The sequence below is a fragment of the Ochotona princeps genome, chromosome 17, assembly GCF_030435755.1.
Source record: "Ochotona princeps isolate mOchPri1 chromosome 17, mOchPri1.hap1, whole genome shotgun sequence".
Lineage (NCBI taxonomy): Eukaryota > Metazoa > Chordata > Mammalia > Lagomorpha > Ochotonidae > Ochotona > Ochotona princeps.
Genome location: NC_080848.1, coordinates 18,284,674 through 18,309,920, shown reverse-complemented (window position 1 = coordinate 18,309,920; position 25,247 = coordinate 18,284,674). Strand labels below are relative to the sequence as shown.

The 25,247-nt window shown below is 41.5% G+C and overlaps 1 protein-coding gene across 12 annotated transcripts in view; it reads left to right on the top strand.

Moving 5' to 3' along the window:
• CDK12 (cyclin dependent kinase 12) overlaps positions 1-25,247 on the top strand; it is an 80,279-nt gene that overhangs the window by 10,340 nt on the left and 44,692 nt on the right. For all 12 annotated transcript variants that reach the window (XR_009247002.1, XR_009247001.1, XR_009247003.1 and 9 more), the window contains 6 exons: positions 7,989-8,165; positions 9,915-10,054; positions 12,920-13,090; positions 17,812-18,001; positions 21,417-21,473; positions 22,138-22,239. Coding sequence is in view for 7 of the 12 variants with exons in the window: in XM_058676688.1 (XP_058532671.1) it covers positions 7,989-8,165; positions 9,915-10,054; positions 12,920-13,090; positions 17,812-18,001; positions 21,417-21,473; positions 22,138-22,239 (837 nt within the window). In the remaining 5 variants the exon portion in view is untranslated. The remainder of the gene's footprint in view (positions 1-7,988; positions 8,166-9,914; positions 10,055-12,919; positions 13,091-17,811; positions 18,002-21,416; positions 21,474-22,137; positions 22,240-25,247) is intronic.

Below are 25,247 nucleotides of genomic sequence, written 5' to 3'. Positions count from 1 at the left end.
CACATATAAGGACCTGGATGGGAAGCGGGGCTGCTGGGATTAGAACCGGTGTCCATGTGGGATCCTGGCGCAGGCAAGGCAATGACTTTAACCACTACACTATTGTGCTCAGCCCCGAAAAAAGAAGACTCTTCAAAAATAGTTCCAAATCATAAGAAATCCCAATCAGAAGATTAGAACATTTTATTAGAAAAATTTGCTGTAGTCCTATGGGAAAGTCATAGATTTCGTTTAAAAAGGCATTAGTTAAGTTTTTTCCAAAAGGATCCTAACCCAAAGAGACTTTTCAGTTTCATTTATAGGGCTCGGTGCTGTAGCCTAGCGACTAAAGTCCTCACCTTGAATACCCCAGGATCCCATATGGGTGCTGGTTTTAATCCCAGCAGCCCAGCTTCCCATCCAGCTCCCTGGTTGTGGCCTAGGAAAGCAGTTGAGGATGACCCAAAATCTTGGGACCCTGTACCCTCATGGGAGACCCTGAGGAGGTTCTGGGCTCCTGGCTTCAGACTGACTCAGCTCCAGCCATTGAGGCTGCTTGGGGAGTGAATCATTGGAGGGAAGATCTTCCTCTCTGTCTCTGCTCCTCTCTGTATATCTGACTTTCTAATAAATAAGATCTTTAAAAAATATATTAGTTCATATAATACCTAGAATATCCGTATGGCTGTAAGAATCTTGACTTTTTTGGGGAGGAATGCTAATGTTGTGGCTAGGCTGGTAAGGTTACAACCTGTTGCGCTGGCATCTTATTTGAATGTTAGTTTGTGTCCCCACTGTTTTACTTTCAATCCAATTCCCTGCTGATGTGCCTGAGAAACCAATAGAAGATGACCCATGTACTTGGGCGCCTGTAATTCCCATGGGATTTCTGATAAGAGTTCCCAACTCCTGGCTTTGACCTGGCCTAATTTGCAGCAATTTGGTAAATAAATCAGCATAGAAGGGAGAATCCTGTGTTCTTGGCTGACCTAGTTTACCTGTCTCTACTGAACTTGTATGTGTCCAGAGTGAGTGTGAATTTGCAGAGGTCAGATGATTTTGTTGTAAGGCAGTAAGGGATTTCTACCCTTCCAACTAGAGAGGAAGTAAAGCCATTTAATGTTTACTTGCTTTATGGCTGTCTGATAAAGACAGAATTAGACCAGCAAAACTGTTTTATCAGTTTTGGTTTCTTATTTCAGTGTAATTTGTTTATTTATTTATTTAAGATTTGCTTATTTTTATTTGAAAGGCAGATTTACAGAAAGGAAAGGATCAATCCATTTGTTACTTCACCAATGGCCTCAGTGGCTGGAGCTGAGCCAGTCAAAAGGCAGGAGCTTCTTCTATGTTTCCCACGTGGGTGAAGGATTCCATGGCTTTGGGACATTCTCTGCTGCTTTCCCAAGCTGTAAGAGGGGAACTAGATGGGAAATGAAGCAGCCAGGATGTGAACCATCACCCGTATGGGATGCTGAAGGGATCAGACAGAGGATTAGTCCATGCCAGCCACTTTTATTTTGATTAATTAATTTGAAAGAGTGACAGGGATAGAGGTAACAGCTAATTCACCACGGGTTCATTAGTGAAATGGCCGCAATAATCAGGGCTGGGCCAGAAAAAAGAAGCCTACGATTCCATCCAGGTCTCATTGAGGGTGATGGGAACCCAAGTAACTGGGCCGCTTTCTGCTTTCAGCTGTATAAGAACCTGGATGTGAAACCAGGTGGGACTTGATCCCAGGCGTTCCTATATGGTATGTAGGCATCTCCAACAGCCACTTTTTTTTTTTTTAATTATGAAGTCAGATATACAGAGAGGAGGAGAGACAGAGAGGAAGATCTTCCCTCCAATGATTCACTCCCCAAGTGGCCGCAACGGCTGGAGCTGAATCAGTCCGAAGCCAGGAGCCAGGAACTTCCTCCAGGTTCCCACGCATGTGCAGGATCCCAAAGCTTTGGGCGGTCCTCAACTGCTTTCCTAGGCCACAAGCAGGGAGCTGGATGGGAAGAGGGGCTGCCGGGATTAGATCCAGTGCCCATATGGGATCCCGGCACGTTGAAGGCGAGGACTTTTAGCCGCTAGGCCACCGTGCCAGGCCCTCCAACAGCCACTTAAGTAGCTGCCTCTTAGCATCCATCCAACATCATCATAAATGAATAATTATTTGTTATTGATTGTTTCCACATATAAGAAAATTATTAAAGGTAAAAAAATTTGTTTCAAAATCTAAGATTTAAATTTTAAATGTTGTTTTTACTATATAATGTACCAACTTTTATCGTTGGAATGCATAACAGAGCAGCCCAAAGCCTTGGGACTCTGCACCCATGTGGGAGACCCAAGAGAGCTCTTAGCTCCTGGCTGCGGATTGGAGCAGCAACAGCCATTGTGGTCACTTGGGGAGTGAACTATTGGATGGAAGATATATCTGTCTCTCCTCCTCTCTATATACCTGACTTTGAAATAAAAATAAATGTTTTTAAAATAAACAAGTCCTTAAAAACATCCACAACAGTCAGGACTGGATCCGGGCCACAGCGGAAAGCTGTGGCGTAGTAGGTTAAGCCACTGCTTGAGAAATTGACATCAACTTTATATATATGTATAATTTTCCTTATAATGTAGTTGAAAAACAGAATGACAGAGGATACAAGAAATATCTCTCTCATGTTTGTTCATTCCCTCAAATACCTGCAACAGCCATGGTTGAGCCAAGCCATTGCCCAGGGCCAGGAATTCCATGTGAGGCTCCCACATGGATGGCAGGAACTCAAGGATTTGAGACATTATGTGCTATTTCCCAGGCAAATTAACAGAAAATTGGGTGGAAAGCAGAGGCAGGACCCAATTCTGTGTTTTCCAATTCAAGTGGTTACTTAACATGCTGTGCCACAAAACCTCCAACCCTAAACTCGTATATACACACACATATATATTTAAATATTTACTTATTTGATTGAAAGGCAGAGTTACAGAGAGAGGAGAACAAAAAGAAAAGACATATTTATTAGCTGGCTCACTCCCCAAACAGGGAGTAGGCTGGGGCAGGCCAAAGCTGGGAATCCTGAGCTTCTGTGTCTCCCACATGGTTACAGGAGCTGAAGGATTTCAACCATTCTCAGTTGCTTTTGTAGGCACATTGAAAGTAAGTTGTATTGGAACTACAGCAGCTGTGACTTGAACCTGTGTGCATATGGAATGTTGACCCCACTGGTGGTGACTTTACCCACTCTGCCGCAGCACAGGCCCCAAGGCTTTATCTATAAAAACAATGAGCTCTGTATAGAAAAGATCTGTGTGAATATTTAAACATGCTTTAGAATTTCTCAACTACAGTGCTTGGTCCTAATTTTTTTTTTTTTTTTTTTTTTAAGATTTTATTATTATTGGAAAGCCGGATATACAGAGAGGAGGAGAGACAGAGAGGAAGATCTTCCGTCCCATGATTCACTCCCCAAGTGAGCCGCAACAGGCCGGTGCTGCGCCGATCCGAAGCCAGGAACCAGGAACCTCTTCCAGGTCTCCCACATGGGTGCAGGGTCCCAAAGCTTTGGGTCATCCTGGACTGCTTTCCCAGGCCACAAGCAGGGAGCTGGATGGGAAGTGGAGCTGTCGGGATTAGAACCAGCCCCAGGATCCCAGGGCGTTCAAGGCAAGGACTTTTAGCCGCTAGGCCACGCCGCTGGTCCCATTGGTCCTAATTTTTTATGTGCTGAAGGAGAACTTTTAGGTTTATAAATGTCAGTGAAATCACTTTAAATATACATTTATTGTGGGCCTGGTGGAGTAGTGTAATGATTATAGTCCTCGTCTTGAACGCGCCAGGATCCCATTTGGGCGCCAGTTCTAATCCGGGCAGCCCCGCTTCCCATCCAGCACCCTGCTTGTAACTTGGGGAAGCAGTCAAGGATGGCCCAAAGCTTTGGGACCCTGCACCTGCGTGGGAGACCCAGAGAAAGTTCCTGGCTCCTGGCTTCAGATTGATTCAGCTCCAGCCGTTGCGGCCACTTGGGGAGTGAATCATTGGAGGGAAGATCTTCCTCTCTGTCTCTCCTCCTCTCTGTATATCTGACTTTCCAATAAAAATAAGTAAATCTTTAAAAAAATAAGTATTTATTACTTTGAAAGTCATAGTTATAGGGGAAGAGACATCCACTATTGCTCTACAAATGGCCGCAGGCCTAGAATTCAGAAGCCTAGTATTCAGTCTTAGTTCTCCCATGTGGGTGTCAGAGGGGCCCGAGTAGTTGGGCCATCATCTTCTGCTTTAGCAGGCAGAGTTCCAGTTTGCCTCCATATGAGATGTTGTCTTTGTGGGCTTCAATTTAGCCCACTATACCACTACTCTTTTAAATAACTTATTTTCTAGTTCATTTGTTTGAAAGGCAAATTTATAGCGGAGAGATAGAAATCTGGTCAGTGGCTGACTCCCATATAGCCACAGCAGCCAGGTCTGAGCCAGGAGGAAACCGGAAGCTAACAACTGCATTTTGACGGGATGATCTCCATCCTGATGACAGGCCATCTTTGTCTTCCCAGTTGCATTAGCATGGAGCTGGAGTGACAGCAGACAGAGAGAGACCCAAACTTGCTGGTGTTGTGATCAACCTTCTGTGCCAAAATACCAGTCTCCAGTGAAGGAATATGCCTCAAGGAATACATTATTGTAATTAAATTAGTTGATGATCTTTAAAACTTAAAAATATTCATAGCTAATTTAAAGTTGATATTCTTACTTACATTGAAGTATTCTCAGTGAAGCATTTGTGTCATACCTGTAGATTAAAACCTATAATTGTAAATTCCAAGATGTTACCCAGATTCTAAAATGCAAATAGTGTTGGAGCCTGGCCACTTTAGTTTGTTGGTTTGGATAGAAACGTTTTGCAAACTGATCTCCACAGGTTAACTGTGTACAGGTGTAAATGGGGAACCGGAAACTTCTGACACTGAGCAGGCCCATCAGCAGGCCCTGATGTGGAATCTTAATGGTGTTGGTGTCCAGTGTCTGCTTCCCTAGATTAGACACTCTGTGTCCATCATGTGAAGTCAGTGCTTTCCACTAAAGCACAAAGGCCATTGTGACTATTTTAAGGTTTTCAGTATATTGGAATCTGTTGAAACAGTGTTTAGCCCCTGTTTAGATTGCGTGCTCTGCACTTGTGACACCTGTCTTACTGTTCATTCTTTCTGAGATAAACAAGATAAAAATGCAGTTTTTCAAACGGAATGCACATTTTTCATAACAAACTGTGAACTTTTAAAATAAAGCCTGGAGAAAACAAAAATCAAAACAGTAGTGAAATAATTCAGGTATTTCCAGTTTTCTCTAAGTGAGACAGAACTAAAAATAATCTGAGTTGTGTTTTTAGGAGTTTTCCTTCCTTGAATATCCTTTTAAAAATTTAGTTGTTAATTTATTCAAAAGGCAAAGTGACAGCTTTCATCTGCTGGTTCACTCTCCAAATACATGCACTGCTAGAGCAAAACAGGAGCTGGGAAATGCATCTGGGCCTCTCACATGGGTGGCAGTGACCTAACTTCTTCACCTCGTATCTGCTGCTTTCCCAGACACATTAGCAGAAAGTTAGGTCAAAGTCTGAGCAGCTGGACAGAAACTGGCATCCAGTCATTATAAGCTGTGTTGCAAGGAGGGGATTATTAGCTACACCTTGGGGCTGGTGTGTAGTATAATGGGCGAAGCTGCGACCTGCAGTACCATATGGACACTGGTTTGAATCCTGGCTGCTCCACTTCCAATCCAGCACCCTACTAATGTGCCTGAGAAAAAACAGATGGTTGCCCAAATCCTTGGGTCATGGAAGCCCTGAATGAGGCTCCTGGGCATTGGTGCCATTTAGAGTGAGCTAGCAAGTAGAAAGTCTCTGTGTTTCTCGCTCTCTCTTTAATTCCGTGTTTCAAGTAAAGAAATCTTTAAAAAAGACATTGCACCACCATGCTGGCCTCAGAATATCGTAAGAATTGGAGGAACTTGCAGTCTGTATTACACCCTGTTTTAATTCTTAACAAAGTAAGTGATAAGTTTTATTCTGAGAGTAGAAAAATCAGAGTGTAGATTATATTGCGTGTTCATCTTTACCAACTCCCTCCAAAGCTTGCTGCTAATACATATCCTGGGAAGCAGCTTGAGGACTTGGGTCCCAGCCACCCAAAACAAAGCAACACTACCACCACCACCAACAAAAATACTCACATACACATTTAAATTTAAAAAAGAAAAAATTATATAAAATTCTTCACACTGGCTTTGGCTTGTCCCTGCCTAAGCTATTTTGGACTTTTGAGAAGTAAGCCATTGATTTGGAGATCAATCTCTGTGTCTCTCTCTCTTTCTTTTTTAATTTTTCCAATAAAATGAAAATAAATAAAGTTTAAAAGACCATCTGGTTTTGTTTATAGTTGTGAATTAGTGTGCTGCACTGCAAGTGTCTATTCTGTGAATGTTCATGGCACAAAATTCACTCTTTAACATAAATAGAGATGATTAAGAAAGTTGAATCTATAAATTAGCTTTTCCAATTTGTAGAAGAGGTAGAGTTCTTTTTATCTCCTCTGTAAATTTCCTCCATAGTAGGCCCGTTTTTTTTTTTTTTTTTAGTATTATTATTAATTACATTGCATTATCCGTTTTTTTTTTTTTTTTTTTATGAAAATGATAAATTTTCTTTATTTTTAAAATTTGTCATGATACAGTTTTGTAGGTATAGGGATTCCCCTTCCACCTCCATGGTTTTTGTTTTTCAATGAAGCAATTTTAAGGATTTATTTTCATTTGAAAGATGAACAAATACAATTCAGTACATTTCTCATTAATTTTGTTTTTCTGCTTATATGTATTTTTAGCAATACCCTCTCTAATTTATTTTTTTTCACATATTTAGTAATGTGTTAAATTGCTCAGTTAGCATTACTGATTCTCTCATTACTGCACTCTTTGTTCATTACAGTGTACAGTTAAGGACCCGGCACTATAGCCTAGTGCCTTAAGTCCTCCTCACCTTGCACACGCTGGGTTCCCAAATGGGCACTGGTTCTTATCTTGGTGGCCCCGCTTCCCATCCAGCTCTCTGCTTGTGGCCTGGGAAAGCAGTTGAGGACAGCCCAAAGCCTTGGCATCCTGCACCTGTGTGGCAGACCTGGAAGAAGCTCCTGGCTATTGGCTTGGCTTCAGATGGCTCAGGTCCGGCTGTTGTAGCCACTTGGGGATTGAATCAGTGGATGAAGAGCTTCCTCTCTGTCTTTTTCTCCTCTCTGTATATCTGACTTTCAAATTAATACAATAATAATAAATAAACCTTTAAAAATAAAAAATGTACAGTAGAGGGCCTGACAGTCTCCTAGTGGGTTAAATCCTCACCTTTCCCATGTTGAGCAGCAGTTCATATCCTGGATTTTCAGCTTGCCATCCAGCTCCCTAATTGTGGCCTGGGAAAGCAGTTGAGAATGGCTCAAAGCCTTGGGACCCTGCAACCACATGGGAGACTTGGAGGAGGTTCTAGGCTCCTGGCTTCAGATGGGCTCAGCTTCAGCCATTGCAGACATTTAGGGCATGAATCCGCGGATGGAGCATCTTTGTGTCTCCTCTCTATAAATCTGATGTTCCAATAAAATAAACTTTTTTAAAAAAAGTACAGTAGAACGAAAAAAATGTGCAGAATTGGTGAACTACATGAATTGGAATGTTAGTTTCTGAAATAAATAGCTTATTTCCTGCACGTTACTTCATGTTAAAAATCATAGTAGAGTCCTGCGAAGGCCAGAGTTTGATTAAAAAAAAGAATCTAAAATATCTTAATTTTTATTGTTCCTTTATTATGCTCTGGATTTTTTCTTGCCAATTTCCGTGTCTTGAGCTGTGATAAACTCCATTTTCTTATACCAGATTACAGGTTTGTTTTTTTCCCTGAAAAATGTTTGTACTGTTTTATCTCCATGTCCTTTAAATAATTATTATCTTTGTTTTTCTCTTCCTCTCTGTTGTTTAGTCCAAAAGAAACTCTCCCTTCAAAACCTGTCAAGAGAGAGAAGGAACAGAGACCCCGACACTTACTCACAGACCTACCCCTCCCTCCTGAACTCCCTGGGGGGGATCCATCTCCCCCCGACTCTCCAGAACCAAAGGCTATCACACCACCTCAGCAACCATATAAAAAGAGACCAAAGTGAGTGTTTGCTTGGATCTATGCTTAATTACCATTTGCTTGCTTTTGAGGTTAATTCTCACATGTATTTTACACAATCCACACGAGTAAGATCATAAAAGTTTGGCCTAAAGTGTATTTTTTATTTTCATGAATAAAAGCCTCTCTACGAGGCCTGTTCATCTGACTTGCAGACTCCAAGGTATGCTTTTAGAAAAGCAGTAGGTGGTCATATCCTCATGTATGGTGGAGACTTTCTTCTGCATGTCTTTTGTATTTCTACTACTTAGAATAGCAAAGAAGGAAAAGCTTTATTTTTCCATATTGTGTCAACCGTGCGTATGTGTGTGTGTATTAATGAAAAATGATGTGATAACATTTAAGGAAGATTTATGTATTCATTATTAGAAAAAACAGTTACAGAGCAAGAGAGAGAGGCAGGGATCTTTCATCCACTAGTTTGCTTTCCATATGACTGCAGTAGCCTGGGCTGATCCAGGCTGAAGGCAGAAGCTTCATCCGGATTTCCAATATGGGTTCAATGGATCCCAACTTCGGGTACATTCTGCTGTTTCCTACTTATGTTAGGAGGGAGCCAGATTGGAAATGGAGCAAACAGAACTTGAATCTCAGCCCCTATGAATGCTGGTACCAAAATGGCTTCACTTGCTGTGCCACAGTGCCAGCCCCAAATGTGGAAAGTTTCCAAACTTTTTTTTTTTTAATATATATTGATTTTTATTGGAAAGTAAGATTTACAGAGAGAAGCAGACACATAGAGAAAGATCTTCCGGGCCCGGCATGAGATCAGTTAAAGTCCTCTCAGTGAACATGCCGTGATCACGTATGGGCGCCAGTTCTAATCCTGGCAACCATGCTTCCCGTCCAGCTTCCTGCTTGTGGCCTGGGAAAGCAGTCAAGGCCGGCCCAAAGCTTTGAGACCCTGTACTTGTGTGGGAGACCTGGAAGAGGCTCCTGGTTCCTGGCTTGGGATTGGCTCAGGTCCGGCTGTTGCAGCTGCTTGGGGAGTGAATCATCGGATGGAGGATCTTCCTTTGTCTCTCCTCTTCTCTGTATATCTGTCTTTCCAATAAAAATAAACAATCCTTAAAAAATCTTCAATCTGCTGATTCACTTCGCAAGTATCCACAATGGCCTGAGGTAAGCCAGTTTGAAGCCAGAAGCCAGGAGCTTCTTCAGGGTCTCCCATGCAGATGCAGGGTTCCAAGGCTTTGGGCTGTCCTCAACTGCTTTCCCAGGCCAAAGGCAGGGAGCTTAAAGGGAAGTGGAGCAGCCAGAATTCAAACTGGCACCAGTATGGAACCCTGGTGCATGTAAGACGAGGGCTTAACTCACTAGGCCACCGCACAAGCCTGAATTTTTTTTTTTAAGCATATACATTGTTGCATAATTTTATGAACTTGAGCTAATGTTCTGATTGTTGATGCTTCTCTCTTGATAATGAATGTAATTCTTTTTGAAAAAAATATGAAAATGTATGCATAATTACCAATGCTTATGATTATTTTCATAATTGCCCTATTGTATGGATTTTCTTTTCCATTTCATACTTTAAGGCAATAGTCAGGAGAGGTCAGAAAATAAGTAACAGATCATTTGCTGATATGTTTTTCTTTATCTTGAATTTGTAGCCACTATGAGACTTGAAACTATTTCATTAATTTTATTGTTTCTAGTAAAAAAAATTTCACAGAAAATATGGGAGATATTGAAATCATAAGGATAACATTTTTGCTGTTTTTATTTTAGAATTTGTTGTCCTCGATATGGAGAGAGAAGGCAAACAGAAAGCGACTGGGGGAAGCGCTGTGTGGACAAGTTTGATATCATTGGAATTATTGGAGAGGGAACCTATGGCCAAGTGTATAAAGCCAAGGATAAAGATACAGGTAAATAATGACACAAAACTTTAGCTATTAGAAGGTTGACAATTTAGCAATGCTAATTTTTTTATGCTAATAGGAACAAGTAAATTTTGGTTTCTGAAGTAGTCTTCCAAGATTACTTGGCTAAGGTGTACATGAGGAACAGTGTACTCTACAGAGAATTAGTTATAGGACTCCTCATTATCTCCAGGTTATTGGTTCCAGGACACCCTTCTTCCATGACAGAATGTACAAATATTTTAAGTTTCTTAGGTTAAATGACATAGTATTTATATATAACTTATAATATCCTTATATCTATAATTAGTGTTTTAATACCTACTAAAATTAAATGCTGTGTTAATGCCTGTTACACCACTTCTTTTTGGGGATAATGATAAGAGGAAATCTGCATTTTAAGTATAGACATTCTTCCAAATATTTTTGCAACCATAGTTAACTAAATAATCCATGAATGTGGAACTTGTTAATTTTGAGGACTCCATGCACATCTTTCACATAGAAGGCAGGAACTTGAGCACTCAAGCCCTCTGCTGCTTTGCTTCCGTGGTGCATCAGTAGGCAGTTGCATCAGAAGTGGAGTGGCCAGAACTTGAACTGGTGCTTATTGCAAGGAGCATCCTAACATTTGTGTCGTAGTACCCACCATGTCATTGTTCTTTTGAAACGCTCCTTTTGTGATAGGCGTCATGCCACAGTGGGTTAATCTGCTTGAACCACTGGTATCCCAAACCAGAATGTCAGTTTTAGTTCTGACCATTCCACTTCTAGTTCAGCTTCCTGCTGATATGTCTGGAGAGCATTGAATAGTAGCCTAAAAACTTGGCCTCCTGCCACTCACATCGGAGACCCAGATAGAATTCAAAGCTCCCCGGTTTGTCTTGACTCAACCCAACTGTGGTAGCTATAGGATTAGTGTACCAGCATTGTTCTGCTGTTTAAGAAAAGAACTAAATAATTCATTAAACAATAAAAAGTAACAAGCTTTTCAAAACATTGTATAGTTTATTGATTTTTAAAATTCAGTTAAAGTGGCATACTTAAAGATACAATGAAATACTCAAATTTCTTATGCAGTTTTAAAATTTGTACTTTTTAAAATAATGATTTGTTTATATTTATTGGAAAGGCATATTTACAGAGAAGCAGAGAGAGAATCTTTCATCTGCTGGTTTCTTCCCCAAATGGCCATAAAGGCCAGAACTGAGATGATTTGAAGTTTGAAATGAGATCTTTCCAGTCTGGCACATGGGTACAGAGTCCTAAGGCTTTAGGTCATCCTGCTTTTTTCAGGCCACAAGCAGGGAGCTGAATGGGCACTGGTGTAGCTAGGACATGAGCCAGTGCCCATTTAGGATACCCGTGCTTGAAAGAGGAGTTTTTCCCAATTGAGCCATCATGCCCGAGCTCAAAATTTTTTCTTTGTTATCTAATCTGTTTTTAAAGACAGGCAGAAAGTGATCTCATTTGCACCCGTTCATTCCCCAAATACAATAACTCAGACTTGGATAGGCCAATGCCAAGAGTCATGAACTTAACTGAGTTCTCCCACATGGATGTCAGTCATCTCCTTCTGGGGTATGCGTTAGGAAGAAGCTAGAATTGGCAGTGAAACTGACTCAACCACATGTGTTCCAGTATGGGATGTGGATAGGCAAAGTGGTGTATTTTTTTTTTTTTTTTTTTTTTAGAGAAAAAGATTTACTTATTTTTATGGGAAAGGCAGATTTATGGAAAGAAGGAGACAGAGAGAGAGATCTTCCATCCGCTGGTTCATTCACTCCCTAAATGGCCATAGTAGCTAGAACTGAGCTGTTTTGAATCTAGGAGCCAGGCATCCAGGGAGCTGAATGAAGAATGGAGCAGTCAGGTCTAGATCTAGTGCCCACATGGGATTCCAGCACCATAGACACAGGCTTAGCTTATATACCATGGCCCTGGCCCAAATAATGCAAAACTTTTAGAAATGGCTATACTGAATTAAAAATGAACTCCAGTGGAGCCGGTGTTGTGGTACAGTGGATTTAACGCTGATGCTTATGATACTGACATCCATTACTGAGTCCTGGATGCTCTACTTTTTATGCATTTTCCTGTTAATGCACCTTAGACAACAGCAGAAGTTGGCTGACACTCGCCAGAGACAGCCTGCAGAGTTCAGTGCTCGTGGTTTCAGCCCTGGCCCAGTCCTGGCTGGTACAGCATTGGGGTAACCAGCACATAGATGTGTTTTCTCTCTTCTTTACTTTCTCATGTTATGTCTTTCAAATACAACAATTTTTTAAAAACAAGAGGCGGGAGGAAAGAAATCCTAGAGTCTATGGAATGGTGTCATATAAAAAAGGGCCCGGCTGCGTGGCCTAGCGGCTAGTCCTTGCCTTGAAAGCCCCGGGATCCCATATGGGCGCCGGTTCTAATCCCGGCAGCTCCACTTCCCATCCAGCTCCCTGCTTGTGGCCTGGGAAAGCAGTGCAGGAGAGGACGGCCCAAAGCTTTGGGACCCTGTACCCGCGTGGGAGACCTGGAAGAGGTTCCTGGTCCCGGCATTGGATTGGCGCGTACCGGCCCGTTGTGGCTCACTTGGGGAGTGAAGCATCGGATGGAGGATCTTCCTCTCTGTCTCTCCTCCTCTCTGTATATCCGGCTTTCCAATAATAATAAAATCTTTAAAAAAAAAAAAAGACAAAAAAAAAAGAAGAGAGAAGCTAGATCTTCAAAAGAAATTAAAGAAGAGAATATAGCAGTTTTTTTGAAAGTTGTAAAAGCATGCATTAAAGCTCTTTCAATGCAAGAAATGTATTGTTGGTTGATAGTGATGACCAAAAAATGCAAATTGATAAGGATAACACTTTGGCTTTTTTTTGGCAGGCGAACTGGTAGCTCTGAAGAAGGTGAGACTAGACAATGAGAAAGAAGGCTTCCCAATCACAGCTATCCGTGAGATCAAAATCCTTCGTCAGTTAATCCATCGAAGTGTTGTTAACATGAAGGAAATTGTCACAGACAAACAAGATGCTTTGGATTTTAAGAAGGACAAAGGTACAAGCAAAGAATCCCATTTCTACGGGACACAGATTAGCATAATTTTATTTTTCCTTTCTTTTGCTTGTTTGTATGAAATCTTCTTAGTTTACTTAATATTTTTTAAAAAGTTTAATGTTTGTTAAATTACATTAAATTACAGAGGAAGGAAAGACACAGAGAGGGGGGGTCTGTGTGCTGATTCACTCCCCAGATGCCCACAGTTTGTGGAGTTGACCTAATCTGAAGCCAGAAACAAGGAACTTCTTCTGGGTCTCCAACATTAGTGCAGAGACCCAAGGATTTGAACCATCCTCCACTGTTTCCCCAGGCCATAAGCAGGGAACTGGATTGGAAGCAGAGCAGACAGGACTGGAACTGGCATCCATACAGAATTCTGGGGCTGCAGATGGAGGCCTAGCTACTGCGTTATGGTGCCTGCTCTGCCTATATGAATTGTTAGGTAGATTGGACTACAAACTACATTTCTGTTTGTATCTATCATTATCTATTGGCATATTCCCATAGCATAAGTAAGATAATGACAATATTCTTTAATGCTGAATGGTGCTTATTTTGTAAAACGTCCATTCTTCATTAGGGAGCTATTAAAAAGAAAAAAAAATTGTTAATTTGTAAAATATCATTAGTAGGATAGAATCAGCTGTTAACATCTAATAAAGCCAGCAGGTATATTTTGGAAGATGATCTCCCAACTAACTTTTCCCATAGTTTTGAAGTCTGTATCTTACCTCCTTGTCTCACCATGACCTGGCTCCTCTCGTTTCGTTTTTTTTTTGGCTAAGGATTTATTGAAAGAGTTAGAGTGAAAGAAACATATCCACTGGTTCACTCCACAGATGCCTGTGCCTAGCTCTTGAACGAGATGCTCTATTAAGGAATATGGGCATATATAGTGACTTAAGCTGCTGTGTCAAGCATTTGTACCCTGTACTGCTTTTGTTTTTGAAGATTTATTTGTCTGAAAGGTAGAGTTACAAAGAAAGGGAGGAAGAGATAGAGTTCTTCAACTGTGGTTCACTCCCCAAATGGCTGCAATTGCTGGAGCTGGGCTAAGCTGAAATCAGGAGCCAGGAGGTTCTTCTTTTTTTTTTTTTTTAAGATTTATTTATTTTGGGCCCGGCGGCATGGCCTAGCAGCTAAAGTCTCGCCTTGAACACACCAGGATCCCATATGGGCGCCAGTTCTAATCCCGGCAGCTCCACTTAGCTTTCCCAGGCACATTAGCAGTGAGCTTACTCAGAAGCGGAACAGCTGGGCTCGGTGCGATAAGCTAGTGGTTAAAGTCTTTGCCTTGTACACGCTTGTATCCTGTATGGGCGCTGGTTCTTATCTTGGTGGCCCTGCTTCCCATTCAGCTCCCTGCTTGTGACCTCGGAAAGCAGTCCAGGATGGCCCAAAGCAATGGGACCCTGCACCCATGTGGGAGACCTGGAAGAAGCTCCTGGCTCCTGACTTCGGATCAGCTCAGGTCTGGCTGTTGCAGCCACTTGGGGGGTTGAGTCAGTGGTGAAGATCTCTCCTCTCTGTATATATGACTTTCCAATAAAATTAAAAAATCTTTTTTTTTTTTTTTTTAAGAAGTATGACAGCTGGGACTTGAACCTCTGCCCCATTTTGGATGCTGACAGCACAGATGGGAGCTTAATTGGCTGTACCACAACACCTGCCGCCCCTTGACCTGGCAGATTGACAGAAAAATCTTCTATTTTCTTCCATCTGCTGGTTCACTCCCCAAATGCCCACACTGGCCAGTACAGTGCTGATCCAAAGCCAGGAATTTCTTCTGGTTCTCCCATGTGGGTGCAGGGTACCAAGGGCTTGAGTCGTCCTCTGCTACTTGCACGGGGCATAAGGAGGCCGCTGGATGGGAAGTACTGGGATGACGTACTGGTGCTTTTCAGATGAGTCCTGGACAGTAGAACTTTCAAAGTTCAAGTGATGAGGTGGCATCTATGAGTATATAATCTGGTATAGTAAAAGAAAGTTATTGAATAAAATAAAGCTGGGTGTTTTTACAGAACCTTAAAAATAATACACCCAGGGAACAGCTTGTGTTGAGCTTAATAGAAATTACTTTAAAGCAAATAAAAGGAAGTTTTGATTATACAGCAATATTGAGGCAAGTTAGTATTTAAATGTTAATAGAATTAGGAATAGTTGATTTGGCATGGGTGTTAAGTTACCATTTAGGGTACCACATCCCATGGCAAGAATGGCAGTTTGAGTCCTGGCTATTCTTGTTCTTTTTTTTTTTTTTTAAGATTTATTTATTTTTATTACAAAGTCAGATATACAGAGTATACAGAGAGGAGGAGAGAAAAAGGAAGATCTGCTGTCTGATGATTCACTCTCCAAGCGGCCGCAACGGCCGGACCTGAGCCAATCTGGAGCCAGGAGCCAGGAGCTTCCTCTGGGTCTGCCACACGGGTGCAGGGTCCCAAAGCCTTGGGCTGTCCTCAGCTGCTTTCCGAGGCCACAGGCAGGGAACTGGATGTGAAACGTGGCTGCCGGGATTAGAACCAGCGCCTGTATGGGATCCCGGGCCTGCAAGGCGAGGACCTTAACCACTACACTATTGTGCCGAGCCCACTGCTTTTGTTCTGATCCAGCTTCCTTGCCGTGTGGGAAATCTGGCTGGAGTTCCTGGCTCCCCTTTTTAGCTTGTTCTGACTCTGGTGGCTAGATTCATTTCGAAAGTCAATCAGCATATGGGAAATCTCTTTAACTCTGTATGTCTGTCACTCTGCTATTCAGATAAATAGGTATTTTTGTTTAAAGCATACTAGATATGTAAATGTGGCTAGTTTCTGTTAAGACACCGACGAAAATATTAATTCATCTTGTTTGAAGAAGTTCTTCGGGCCCGAAATATATGCTCAGTGGCTAAATCCCTGCTTGTAAGCTTTGGGATCCCTTATGGGTCCTCATTTGTGTCCTGGCTGTTCCACTTCCTATCCGGCTCCCTCCTTATGGTCTGGGAAAGCACTAAATGGCCCAAGTCTTTGGACCCTTAAACAAGCATTGGAAACCTGGATAGAGTTCCTGGCTTCTGACTTGTCTAGCTCTAGGTATTGTAGCAATTAGTGGAGTGAGCTGGTGGATGGAAGATATTTCTGTCTGCGGCCTCTGTGACTTTGCCTTTCAAATAAAAAATAAACTTTTTGTTTTTAAAAATTTGTTTTTAATGAAAAGGCGGATATACAGAAGGAAGGAGGGACAGAGAGAAAATCTTATGTCCAGTGATTCACTCCCTAGGTAGCTCCAGCAGCTAAGCCAACTGGGGATGAATCATTGGACAGAAGATCTATTCTGTCTTTCCTCCTCTCTGTACGTCTGACTTTTCAATAAAAAATAAATCTTTTTAAAAAAAAAGTCATTTAAAATATATGTATTCCATATTGAAGTGCCTATGTTTGAGTCCCAGCTCTCTTTGATTGCATCTTTCTGCTAATGGTCATCAGATAAGCAGAAAGTTATAACTGAAGTAGTTGCCACCATGGGGAGTCCCAAGTTAAATTCTTGGCTTGAAGCCTGGCCCAGGCTCTACTGCTGGTTCTCTCCTCAGATGGCCACAATGGCCAGGCTAAAGCAGGCCAAAGCTAGGAGCCAGAAGCTTCCTGCAGATCTCCCACACAGCTGCAGGATCTCAAGCACTTGGGCTGTCTTTGTTTCCTTTTCCAGGCCATTGGCATGGAGCTGGACATGAACCATCATCCCATGACTTCACAGGCACAGGTTTAACATTCTGTGCCACAATGCTAGTGCCTTAGTTTTTGAATACTATGAATTTTAATAGTTTTTACCAAATAAACTGTGTGAACCTTAGCATATTATGTGAGTCCTATTAACTAAAATAAAGAACTTAATGGAACTATAGAGAATAAGTAACATCAGAATGGTTGTTTTACAAATAGTACCTTCTTTACACTAGACAACATGCTAGATTTATTCCAAGGTCTATACTTTACTAATTGACTTAACTCAAGGAAAGCTAGAATATATCACAGTTGTGACAGTTCTTTACCCAATAGGAAAGTAGCCCAAAGAGCACTGCATTGAGATAAGTAATTCAAATAAGTAATTCAAATTGGGTCGTTCTTCTCTTGGAAACCCTTCCTGTTGCTATGGCAGAAGACCTGTCACTCTATTAAATAAATCTTGCTTTATGGAAAAAAAAAAAAGAATAACAAACGGTATTTTGGTTTTATTCTTCAAGAAGGTTAGTTTTTCACCGAATCTTAGTTTGTTTCCCTCTCTGTCTCTCTCTCTCTTTATAGAGTTATTTTTTATTTAAGAGGGAGATTTGCAGAGAAAGGGAGATCCCGAGATCTTCCATCTTATGAATTCACACCCCAAATAGCTGAGCTGATCCAAAGCCAGAAGCCAGGAGCTTCTTCCAGGTCTCGCATGTTGCTGTAGGGGCCCGAGTACATGAGCCATCCTCCTCTGCTTTTCCAGTCTTATAAGCAGGGTTGGAAGTGAAACAACCAGGACTGGAACCAGTGGCCACATGGGATACCAGTGCTTGAAGATGAAGGATTAGCCTGTTGGACCACTGTTCCAGCCCCTAGTTTCTTGATCTATTATATGAAGACAGCTTTGGGGTCAGTTCTAAATTTACATTTAAATATGAGGCAATGTGATCTCATCATCCTTTTTTCCCCTGCTTTTTAATTTTTTTTTTTTTTTAATTTTTTAATTTTCATGTTATATAGGTGCCTTTTACCTTGTATTTGAGTACATGGACCATGACTTAATGGGACTGCTGGAATCTGGTTTGGTGCACTTTTCTGAAGACCATATCAAGTCGTTCATGAAACAGCTAATGGAAGGATTGGATTACTGTCACAAAAAGAATTTCCTGCATCGAGATATTAAATGTTCTAACATTTTGCTGAACAACAGGTAATATAGTTACCAAATAAGGTTAACCAGTTTCTCTTTTGAGTTGTGCTGGTTTTGATTATAGGTGGACCCACTAGTGTAATTTTAGCATTTGTGTAGATCTTACATTTGTATCTTGGGCACATCTTGTGATGGGGGTATTCTAATCAGCAGAGCCTGCAGACTCAAGTGTTGGTAAAGAATTAACACAGATAGGGAATCACTCAGATCCCCTATCAACAAGAGCCGGTTGTTATAGTTATTCAATAATGTGGCCCTAAGCAAATTTAGACACATAGTGAGTTCTTACCGATTGTCCTCTTGTTTAGTGGGAAATACCCTTGGTTCCTGTTTCTGTAGCTGCTTTGAGCCCTCTTTAACTGCCTTACACATATATGGTTGGGGCTTGGCCTTTATATCCCCAATTTTAATAGCACAGTCAGTAATATGTTAGTGAATAGGTGTTAATTCTTCAGAAGATTTTGTCATCTGCTTTCTTCCTTTCCATTTGCCCACATGGCATGGTAAAAGCAGTAGTGTTTGGTTGTATTTCTGCCTATTGAGAGTTGAAGAAATAATATGGCACCACTGAAGTAAAGGTAGTGTTTGGTTTTGTATGTAGTTCACCCATTATTTTAAACATTTCTGTTGTACTCCAACAGACATGAACTAGATGGTAAAAGGAAATGATTATGACACATTTCCTGTTTTTCTGCTTTCTGCAGAATAACTGTCAATGTGGTGTTGCCTGGAACTTTATTTATTTCTTTGTTTTAAAGATATATTTTTATTAGAAAGGCAGATTTACAGAGAGAAGGAGAGAGATCCGTCTTCCCTCTGGTGGTTCACTTCGCAAGTGGCCACAGTGGCTGGAGCTGAACTGATCTGAAACCAGGAGCGAGGAGCTTCTTCCAGGTCCCCCACATGAGTGCAGGTTTGCGAGGCTCTGCGTCATTGTCTACTGCTTTCCCAGGCCACAAGCAAGGAGCTGGATGGGAAGTAGAGCACCCAGGATATGAAATTGCATCCATTTTTAATTCTGGTGCTTGAATTGGGTGATTTAGCCAGTTGAGCCACTCTGCCAGGCCCTCCCTAGGATTTTCATGGTTTTAGCTCTAAAAACCTCATGTGGGATGTTTGGTTACTGTAGTGTTCAATGGTTTTCTTCCTTGATTTTGGAAACACTTGGAAAGGCACAGCCTGAGGAATGAATAAGAAATTTTTTTTTAAAAGGATTTATTTATTTTATTACAAAGTCAGATATACAGAGGAGGACAGACAGAGAGGAAGATCTTTCGTCCGATGATTTACTCCCCAAGTGACTGCAATGGCCAGTGCTGTGCCGATCCGAAGCCAGGAACCAGGGACCTCTTCCGGGTCTCCTACACGGGTGCAGGGTCCCAGTGCTCTGGGCCGTCCAGAACTGTTTTCCCAGGCCACAAACAGGAAGCTGGATGGGAAGCGGAGCTGCTGGGATTAGAACCGGCGCCCATATGGGATCCCGGCGCGTTCAAGGCGAGGACTTTAGCTGCTAGGCCACGCCGCCGGGCCCCCGTTTTACTTTTAATCCTTCTGTGTGCCTTGAGTGTTGAGTCACCTCAGGCTTTCAGTAATGATGCCAAGAAATTTAAGAAACACTTTGTCTTAATATAAGTTCACCATTGTTTTGTTTTGTTTTGTTTTTTAACAAAAATGTTATATTTATTAATTTTAATCAGCTTGAAAGAGCGACACAGACAGGAAATTATTTCAGCCTACTTGTTTACTTCCCAAATGCCTGCAATGCCCAGGACTTGACAAGGCAGAAACCAGCAACCAGGAATGCCATCCTTTGTCCCACATAGATGGCAGTGTCCAAACTGTTGAACCAGCCTTTGTCAACATTCTGGATGCATCATCTGGAAGCTGTATCAGAAACACAGTAATGGAGATTTACTTCTAAGCCCCTTGATATAAAGCCCTTGTGTCCCAGACAGGAATAAGGATTGCCCTTGTTTCTTTCTGTTGTTCTAATAATAATTTGCTTATAAATCAACCTTAATAAAATTATGTTCAGAAAAGTAGATAAGGTGTACGCATAATCTTTATCAGAAATTATAAAAGTTATTTGCAGTTTTGTTGCCAGTGATTACCTTATTTTATTATTTCGTCCCAATGTTCATACATTGAGAAACATCCTCCCCGCAATCTTAACCATCTCTTCCTGTTGTGAGCCATCAGATACCTTTCAAAGAGTGAGCTGACTTTTCCTTTCCCAGGAGGTAGCAAGGCTATAAAGATGACTAAATAAGCTATCCAAATTTATGTAAATAATTAATCAAAATTGTTCCTAAATTTTCTTTATTTCCTAACATTTTGTGTTATAAATTTCAAGGTAAGTAAATTTTTTAAAGATTTAGTTATTGATTTTTATTTGAAAGGCAAAGAGGAGTGACAAGCACAAGCTCTTTTGTCTGCTGGTTCACTCAGATGGCTACACCAGATGGACTGAACCAATCAGAAGCCAGGAGCTTCTGGGTCTTTCATGTGGCTGCAGGGGCCCATTGACCTGAGATACCCTGCACTGCTTTCCCAGCCTGGACACTAACCAGCACGATTAGCCTGTTGAGCCACTATACTGGCCACAATATATAAAAAGAAATTTTTAAGGATTTATTTAATTTGAAAGATTTACAGAGAATGTTTTCCATCCTCTGGTTCATTCCCCCATTGGCCACATTAGCCATAACTGAGCTGATCTGAAGCCGGGTATCAGGTGTCTGCTTCGTTCTGCTATGTGAATGCAGGATCCCAAGGATTTCCCAAGGACTTGAGATCCTCTGCTACTTTCCCAGGTCACAGGCAGAGCAGCGGATCAGAAGTGGAGCAGTTGGAACAGAAACCAGCACCCACATGGGATGCCAGAACCGCAGGGTGGAGGATTAGCCTATTGAGCTATGGTGCCAGTTCCCTCACCCCCAGTATTAAAAAAAAAAAAAAGTAGGGGCTGGCACTGTGGTATAGTAGAGGCTGCATCTATGTGGGAGACCCAGAAGAAATTCCTGGCTCCTATCTTCGGATTGGTTCAGTCCAGCCATTGTGGGCATTTGGGGAGTGAACCAACAGATGGAAATGTGGTTCTGTCTCTCCTCTCTGTAACTCGGCCTTTGCAGTAAAAATAAGAAAACTTAAAAACAAAAAGAAACGTTTGATTATAGAGATTAAAAACAAAATGTGGTAGCTGTTCAACAAAAGCCTAAGAATAACTAAGATATCGTGAAGAGTAGAAATAGAGCAAAGAATAATGGTCCTTCTAATTTCTGAAGTGGTGCTTGACTTCTCAGTTATCCTTGGGAGGTTGCAGCTACTTTTTTCTTTTAAAATTTTTATTAATATTCAAAGAACAGATTTTAAGCTGCATCTGTTACTTACAAAAATGATTGTTTTTGTTTTACAGTGGACAAATAAAACTTGCAGATTTTGGACTTGCTCGGCTCTATAACTCTGAAGAAAGGTGAGCTATTCATCAGCATTACATGTGGGGAATGGAAAAGAGTCCCTTTCGTGTTGCATGTTCTAGTATTGTTTTTAAGTATTTGTCTTTATTGGAAAGTCAAATATGTGCAGAGCAGGAGAGACAGAGAGGAAGATCTTCCTTCCGCTCATTTACTCCTCAAGTAGGCTACAATGGCCGGACCTGAGGCCATCTGAAGCCAGAAAGTTCTTCCGGGTTTCCCTTGTGGATGCAGGGTCCTAAGGTTTTGGGCCATCCTTGACTGCTTTCCCAAGCCACAGGCAGGGAGTGGGATGGGAAGCGGGGCTACCAGGATTAGAACTGGCGCCCATATGGGATCCCAGCATATGCAAGGCGAGGATTTTAGCCACTAGGCTACATCGTTCGGGTCCTCTAGTATTCTTAAGTTGGAATTAATTAGTGTCCTAAATTCTGTCTCAATTCTTGAGTCAGCCTTAGGCTAAATTAATTACTGTCAATTGAAATGAAAGTTTTTTTTTTTTTTCCTACATATGTAGTAGTTTACTTTTGGTGTATTTTGTTGCTGTGGAACTATTTTAATCTCATCTTTAGTTGACAGGTACTTGTGTTTGCACTTAATTATATGTGAATGTTTTTCATCAGAAGCTGTAGTAAATTTGTGTCATGGCTTTTTGCATTTCAGTCGCCCTTATACAAACAAAGTTATTACTCTGTGGTACAGACCTCCAGAACTGCTGCTCGGAGAGGAGCGTTATACACCAGCCATAGACGTTTGGAGCTGTGGGTAAGGCTGTCCATTTCTTTTGTCTGTAACTCATGTGTTGTGGACTTGTGTCTTTTTCAACATTGGCCTTCTGAGGTTCTAAAGTTCCAAATAGGAGAGTCAACTTTTGGTCAAATCTCAGAGAAATTTCTTGAATACCTCTAATTAACATATGCTTGTTCAAAAAATGTTTCCCCAGGTTTTTTCTGGTTTTTTTTGTTTGTTTTGTTTTGTTTTTGTTTTTTAAGATTTATTTATTTTTATTATAAAGTCAGATATACAGAGAGGAGGACAGACAGGAAGATCTTCCGTCCAATGATTGACTCCCCAAGTGACTGCCTCGGCCAGTGCTGCGCCGATCCGAAGCCGGGAACCAGGAACCTCTTACGGGTCTCCCACACGGGTGCAGGGTCCCAAGGCTTTGGGCCGTCCTCTCCTGCTTTCCCAAGCCGCAAGCAGGGAGCTGGATGGGAAGTGGAGCTGCTGGGATTAGAACCGGCGCCCATATGGGATCCCGGTGCGTTCAAGGCGAGGACTTTAGCTGCTAGGCCACGCAGCCGGGCCCTCCCCAGTTATTTTTAAACTTTGAATTGGAAATCAAATTAGAAACTCACATAAGATTGGTAGATTTAATTTTACATCTCCCTTTCACATCTTTTCTTTTTTATTTTTCTCAGTTTCTTTAACAGAAACTAGGTTATTTATCCTCAGGCTTTCTGAGCTTGTATTTTTCTGATTGCATTTGCATGGTGTGTTTTTAGACATGATTCTTTATCTCTTGTTTCCTGTAAATTCTATGCAGATTCAGTGTTAATTACCAGCCAACCTTGAAACTACAGGTGGTTTTGAGGTCTTCTTACAGAAGTTACATAATGATTGACACCTATCAGTTGGGACTAGGGAGTAGTGAGTATCTGCTGCCCAGAGTCCAGACCATAAATGAGTTCAGTGTCTGTGGAGAATGTAGCCACGAAAGAATTCAGTGCAAATTAGCTCGCATTTTAGTACAGTCTTATTGGGGCAGTTCCAAATGATGTTTTATAAAATATTCATCCCAGCTGGCAGATTTACACAGATCACTTTAATGAAATGTTATCAGTTATTGAATATTTTTGCACATATTTGTTAATTCATTTGAAGCTGTTTTAAAATGTTCGTATTCTAGTCATATTGTCCATTACTGCAATATTTATGTAAAGATAATTTTCATATTTGGCTAATCTGAGCTAACAAATCATATAAAAACAAAAAGATAGGGTGAAGATTAATTCCTGGGGCCAGCGTGGTCATGTATTAGCCTAATCCTGCATCTGCAAGCACCAGCATTCCATGTGGGTGTCAGTTCATGTCCTGGGTGCTCCATTTCTGATCCAGCTCGCTGCTTGTGGCCTGGGAAAGCAAAACAGTATGACTCAAGTGCTGGGAAGAAGCTCTGGCTTCCAGCTTTGAGATCAGTTCAGTTCTGGCCCTTGTGGCCATTTAGAGGGAGTGAACTAGCAGATGGAGGACCTCTCTGTAAAAATCTGCTTTTCAAACGAAAATAAATATGTCTTTAAAAAGATTAATTCTGGGCCCGCTGGCGTGGCCTAGCAGCTAATGTCCTCGCCTTGAACGCACCGGGATCCCATATGGGTGCCGGTTCTAAACCCGGCAGCTCCACTTCCCATCCAGCTCCCTGCTTCTGGCCTGGGAAAGCAGTTGAGGACGGCCCAATGCATTGGGACCCTGCACCCGCGTGGGAGACCCGTAAGAGGTTCCTGGTTCCCGGCTTCGGATCGGCGCGCACCAGCCCGTTGCGGCTCACTTGGGGAGTGAATCATCAGACGGAAGATCTTCCTCTCTGTCTCTCCTCCTCTCCGTATATCTGACTTTGTAATAAAATGAATAAATCTTTAAAAAAAAAATTAATTCCTTCAGTCTATTTACCAGTTTTCAAAATTAAGTGTTTTTCTAGTATTTCTAGAAATGAACAACGAAAAGCCATTGTACTTATTATCTTACTTCTGTGAAACTGTACCATCTTTAGTCAGATTATTTCTTGAGCACTTTTAATGCACCCTAGTGGTGATAGCCTTCCTTACATTCTTTTTTTTTTTTTTTTTTTTTTAAGATTTATTCAGTTTATTACAAAGTCAGATATACAGAGAGAAGGAGAGACAGAGAGGAAGATCTTCCGTCCGATGATTCACTCCCCAAGTGAGCCGCAACGGGCCGGTGCGCGCCGATCCGAAGCCGGGAACCTGGAACCTCCTCCAGGTCTCCCATGCGGGTGCAGGGTCCCAATGCATTGGGCTGTCCTCAACTGCTTTCCCAGACCACAAGCAGGGAGTTGGATGGGAAGTGGAGCTGCCGGGATTAGAACCGGCGCCCATATGGGATCCCAGTGCGTTCAAGGCGAGGACTTTAGCTGCTAGGCCACGCCGCTGGGTCCCTTCCTTACATTCTAATTCTAGCCTTATTGTGCCTTTCCTGACCTAGGCCTGTAGTAATCAGCCATTTCCCTAGTCTTTGTTCTAGAGGAAAATCATGTAGAGACTACAATTTATGTTATGTGTAAGCACTGCAAATGGACCCTGGATAAATGTTTCTTAAGTTTATGATTTATGCCCATGCATACTGTCCTTGATCTCATACTCTAGGATATGAGTATACTTCCCAGTAGAGCGTATCACCTTTCCAATTCTTTCCCTTCCTCTAGTAATATCAGATTTTAAGAAGAGCTCTGTAGTTTTACTTCAGAATTCAACAGGGTGTTGGGAAAAGAACAGGATATTTGTGTTTGCCTACTCAGATGAAATGAAGCTTTAATTAAATTTTACTGACTCAAGCTGAGTGTGTTGATGTTTTGGACTCTTTACTTTTATAGTATTAACATTTGAATTGTTACAACTACACTCTAAAGTTAACACTCCGTTAAGATACATTGTGAAAGTTCATGGCTCTGTTGGTTCTATTATTTGAAGTCTATGTAACCTGCCACCTCAGTGCATTAAGAAAGTGTTGGTTACGTAGTGAAAATATCCTCCTCA